The sequence below is a fragment of the Pseudochaenichthys georgianus genome, chromosome 5 (genome assembly GCF_902827115.2).
Source record: "Pseudochaenichthys georgianus chromosome 5, fPseGeo1.2, whole genome shotgun sequence".
NCBI lineage: Eukaryota > Metazoa > Chordata > Actinopteri > Perciformes > Channichthyidae > Pseudochaenichthys > Pseudochaenichthys georgianus.
The window spans coordinates 42,594,492-42,600,185 of record NC_047507.1 but is presented as its reverse complement, the minus strand read 5'-3'; the positions used below and the strand labels follow the sequence as shown (position 1 = coordinate 42,600,185).

The window sequence follows — 5,694 nt, the reverse complement described above, 5'->3', positions numbered from 1 at the left end:
ACCAACGGATACAAAAAACTCTCTGTCCCGCAGATACGATTCAAACCAGTGAAGGGCTTTGTCAGATTGTCCAACTCGGTTTTCCAATGTTGGTCAACTGTATCGAATGCAGCACTGAGGTCCAGCAATATTAGGACTGATATTTTGCCATTGTCAGTGTTCAAGTAAATGTCATTGAGAACTTTAGTAAGAGCAGTCTCAGTGCTGTGATGTGACCAACATCCAGATTGGAATGTATCATACCAGTTATTCAGTGCAAGGAAGGTGTTGAGTTATGAAAAACAGCTTTTTCAATGATTATTCCCAAAAAGGGGAGGTTTGAAATTGGCCTTCTGCCTGATTGAAGCCTCCAAATTGTTCTTTTTCAGGAGAGGCTTGATTACTGCTGTTTTCAGTGATTTGGGGGAAATTGCCTTAAACCCAACACAACCTTCTCCAGAGCATCTTGGTTGATAGGATAAAAGTGTGGCTTGCAGTTAGAGTTTGTGTCCGGAGTCAGAATGGGTGACATCAAAACATTTTCAGAAATGGAGGCACTGATCGCTAGTCTTATATTTTGGATTTTGTTGGTGAAAAAGATACAAAGTTGTTGCATGATTCAGTAGAAAGGACTTCAGGGGGGGGGGGGGGGTGTCAGCCTGTCAGCCTGTCAACAGTTGAAAACAAGGCACAAGTGTTATTGCTGTTTTTGGTAATTCATTCTGAGAAATAGGAGCGTCTTGCATTCCGTAGTATGAAGTCATGAGTATGGAGACAGTCTTTCAAAACCTCCAAATGAACATGGAGATTTGGTTTACGCCATCTGCATTCCCTCTTTTGAAGCTTCACCAGTGTGGCGTTTCTCCATGGTGCTTTTTTACCAGAGACAGCTTTGACTGTAGCAGGGGCAGAGCATCAATGAGATGTGTCGTTTTTGACATCTAATTGTCAACCAATTAATCAACAAAGTTTGAATGAGGTTCGGCAGTGGAAGAGAAGGCCTGATGAACAACTTGCTTGTGTTCTCTGTGATGTGTGGTTTTGTGATTATGGGTGGTTGCCTCTTAAAGGTGGGGTAGGTAAATTTGAGAAACCGGCTCGAGATCGCTAGAATTAGAAAATACACAACGGAGAAAATCTGCCACTTCCTTATAGAGCCCCTCCTCCAACACACACGAACGTGCACATGACCAATGAGGGCACGAGATAAATGTGTGCCCCGATGGAAGGCTGACAGGCAGGTAGGGGCTAAACGGATTGGTTGTACTTTTTACAGTATTACGGCTTCTACAGATGACATTTTTTTATGGATTTTTTGTCAAAGCACTTCAGATATTCATTGCTATCGGGATGTTAAGAGCATTCCATGGAATATAACAAAAAGTGTATCTCGAGCCGGTTTCTGAAACTTACCTACCCCACCTTTAAGGAAAACACTGGTCGATCTGGAAGAAGATGCAGGAGTGGTCTGAGAGACCAACATCTGTGACCAGGATGTTTGAAATATTTAGATCTTTGGTTATAACCAGATCACGAGTGTCCTTTCACTTGCTGGATGAGTCCATAGCTTTCCAGGAGATGTGCTCATTCAATAGCACCACTGTCCATGGGGTTGTCCGTATGAAGGTTTTAAGTCACCGACTACGGCGATGAGTATGGAGTCAAAATAAATGCAGATGATTGACAATCATTCAGAAAAATCATCATGAAATGTTGCTGAATACTTTGGTGGTCTGTAGATAGTTAGGAACTGAAATGTAACTGAACAGCCAGATATTCAAAAGAGGGAAATTATTCCATTGAAATGTTCTTAAAAATAAAACTATTATTAAACAAAGTGGCAACTCCACCCCCTTTCCTGTGTGCTCTGTTCTCACCTATGGTTCTTCTCACCCATGAAACTGAAGTTCGGAGGGGCTGTTTCAATGAGAACAGCTCCACTGTTGTCGTCATCTAGCCAGGTTTCAGTTACAACATAAAGTTAAGGCTGTGGTTGATAATACAATCATTCATTATAAGTGACTTGCCTGCCAGGGACCTGATATGAGGAACAGCCAGGTTCAATGAGCTTACTTGAGATGAGTCTGGATTTATGGAAACAGGTATGAGGTTCGCACAATGTCTGTGTGACAGTGTGCAGCTGTGTGTAGTCTCCAGCAGGGGGAGCCTCTCACCTCTGACAGCGTTGCTTGTTTTTTGTCCTCTCTACACTTCCGGGTGAGCGGATGTAAATAGAAGGACGTTCCGCCTGTGGAGCAGCAGCAGTCAGAAACATGACCCAACTGGAGCTGCTCAACGTGTTTCTGAACGACAGGCTGACCGCGGCCGCTGAGGAGATTTTCCGTGCCGTTAAGAACACGGTGGCGGAGTACCAGGGCGAGCTGCTGCGCTCCAGGGAGGAGAACGAGCGGCTGAAGCGGCTCCTGAATGTGGCCGTGCAGAGGCTCCTCCAGCAGCCCGGTGAGAAGCGCTGTCAGCCGGCATGTCAAACCTCCTTGGCTTCCTTCGATATGTTCTCTGCGGGGCTCCGCTCATAGGTGGTGCGGGTGGTTGGAGCTATCCCTGGGGCGCTTAGGCTCTGTAAAACATTAGCTACATGTTATGCTTTGTATTTCATTGACACTGATACTGAAAAATAAATAAAACTGATGCAGAAAACAAACAACAATAGCAAAAAGTGTGTGTGTGTTTATACCACGATAGAACTTACACAAATTGATCAGAACAAATATGGAGATTATATCTATATGTATTATTTCTACAATTATCTGTACATGCGTTCCATAGATGCACACGATGCAACAATATCTTGTCTATTATATAGTGTTCAGTACTGTCAGTCCTGCTCAACCCTTCATGCACATTTGTAAACAAAGCGACCTCTTTTAATATCTGCACAGCTTTCCACTTTTCATAACAATTCTGCACATATTTAATAAAAACATTCCGAGTATTTGATCATATTATACTGCACGTAGTTTTTTGGTATAGCTTTATTTCATGTAAATATTTCCCTATTTGTTCACGTTATAATATTATCATTTTGAATAGTTTTTTTTCTTTTGTCGTTTTTCTTACAATTTATCTTTTACTGTGTTTATATATGCAAAGCAAATTCTTCATCTGTGTAAACCTACTTGGAAATACACCTGTTTCTTATTCTGATTTCTGACTACTAATCAGTACATCTTAGAGCATTCTGAATAAAGTATGAGTACCTTGTACTTCGTCGTCAGCAGGGCAACCCTTCAAAAGTCACAGCACCGCAGTATGTTTATGCAAATACCCCTAGCATGACCGTGATTTTTGTAATCTTTCAGAACCTCACTCGGCGCAGCCCCCAGGCGATGAGCAGCCCTGTGAGTCTGAGTGGATTAGCAGTGTGGAGCCTCTGCCACAAATCAAAGAAGAACCAAACCTGGGAAACTTTCAGACGGATTGTTGTTCACAAGAGGCAAGCGACTCTGAGGCAGGGAACTGTAGTCAGGAGGAGCCTCTCCAGAGGACACATCCTCCAGCAACCCAAAGTGTGTGTAGCAGACAAAGTGTCTCCCCACCTCCACTAACATCCCAGGAAATGAAGGCAGAGAGGGAGAAAGAGGACAGCAGGACACAGCAGCCAGCCAACAGCTTACCCCCCCCCAGGACTGTCCACTGCAGGGTGGCTCAGAGCCTTTCTGCAGCAAAGAGTCACCGGGCTGAGAGGGCAGAGCAGCAGGTGAGAGGGTTGCTCCGCTCCAATGGAAAACAGAGCATGCACATAATGCAGATCAAGAATGTCAGATCCCTGAAGCCGCCCCCGCCCCGCTCCTCTCTCTCCAGCCAGAGCCTCCAGAGGTGGCACAGCTGTAAAGAGTGTGGGAAGGGCTTCAGCTTCGCCTGCCAGCTGGAGGTCCACATGCGCTGGCACACCAAGGAGAAGCCGTACAGCTGCGCAGTGTGCCGCAAGAGCTTCACCACGGTCAGCATGCTGAAGAGGCACCACCGCATCCACACCGGGGAGAAGCCCTTCCGCTGCCATGTCTGCGGGAAGTGCTTCAACCAGTCGGCGCACCTCAACACACACTTCAGGCTGCACACTAGGGAGAGGGCCGGCTGGAGCCGGGCCCCTCACTCAAAGTAAACAAAGACTCGATACAGAGAGAGGACCAGACTTCTGTAAACTTTAAGATGTTCCAACAGTGTAAAATTGTTTTAGCCATGAGCGTCACTTTGTTAGAAAAAGTGGTGGCGACACTTTTTTAAGATGGAAAACAAAAACACTACTGCATTAAACCCCCCGCAGACATACATACATGTACACATACACCCTGATGATTACAATACTTTCTTTTACAACTAGTGCAGTAACTAGGCTGCTGCAAAGCGGAGCAGCGATTGCTTTACTATTCTCTATTCAGTTATTACTGATATTAAACGTGTCGCAGGTCCAAACTGCACCTCTTGGGTTCCCAGGAGCACACACCCAGGAAGAGACGACAGTCCTCCAGATTGTACATGTTCTCTTGTGCAAATAAAGCTTTCTCAAAGAGTACAATTCTTTTTGAGAACTATTTTCAGAACATTTCTAACAAATGATCCTAACGCACAGTGGTGGGGACAACATTGGCCATTCCTAAAGTGGAGGGGACATGCCCCCAGTGCCCCTAGAATAAATGATGCCTATGGTTTGAACAACTTTAAAATGTTCCAACAGTGTTCAATAATTGTGTGACTGTGTGTCCTGTCTGATGTGCAATAAAGTGTGGTATTAAGATTTCCAATCCACTGCACTGGTCAGTATTTAAACTCTGTCTTAGTGATGTTCAAGTCACCAATCAGGTGCTCTTCAAGGAATGGGAAAAGGTCCAGTGAGAGAAAAACTAAAACAATGTCCATCTGAAATGTAATGTCCTTGGTAGCGGTAGGCAGCATGAAATGGTAATCCTGAAATGACAAAATATCAACAAACCGTAGACTATAATCGTCAAAAATATAATGTTGAAAATAATGAAATAGCTAATAAATCTATTAAGTACGACAGCAACCAGTATCAGACCAGGGGGGACAGAGCGTTCTCCACAACAACCTCATGGTGCCATACAACGCACAAAATAATCAATGTGTGAAAAACCAAGGACTTTGTTGTTGAACATTTTCAAGCCGGTTCATGGTGCAGTGTTCAGGAATCAGACAAGGAAGTAAACACGAGCAGAGGCAGGTTTGATATCGGTGAGTAAGGGAAATGAGAGCACCCACCATGTGAATTATATTTTTAAGTTGTACATCTTTGATACAACTGCACATGTGAGAGCGATGAGGAGGAGAGCCCTCCCTGACAGACCCTCAGACACCCTCATGTAACAGCATTAACCATGGCTCTGTTGCTCCACCACAGAGGCTATGCTAGAGGGAAACCTCTAACTTTGATAAATATAATACAAGTGATAATGGAATATGACCTGTAATTAAATAAATTAATTCATGAAAGAAATGAGTTGAGTAACTATCATTTAAGAATTTACAACTTTGGCACACACATTTTAAAAGCTTAAATCACGCTTCTATTTCAATGTTTTTTTTTCAAAAGGTCTATTTCTCAATTTTATAGAGATCGTACTAAGTGATGTGTCCCAACCTAAAAGAATATCAATCCTCCATCTGTCAGTCTTCGAGCGCCAGGGACCAAGCGGTAAGGCCACGCAGGAGTTGTTAAAGAAACTATTGTTTTTTTAC

General features: G+C 43.8%; 1 protein-coding gene across 1 annotated transcript; it reads left to right on the top strand.

Annotated features, from left to right (window-relative positions):
- The first annotated feature begins 2,208 nt into the window (after positions 1-2,208).
- LOC117446807 (zinc finger and SCAN domain-containing protein 22-like) lies at positions 2,209-5,414 on the top strand. The gene is made up of 2 exons (XM_034083242.1): positions 2,209-2,439; positions 3,300-5,414. Exons 1-2 carry the CDS (start codon positions 2,253-2,255, stop codon positions 4,100-4,102), a joined length of 990 nt encoding a protein of 329 aa, XP_033939133.1. The 5' UTR covers positions 2,209-2,252; the 3' UTR covers positions 4,103-5,414.
- Positions 5,415-5,694: the final 280 nt, after the last annotated feature.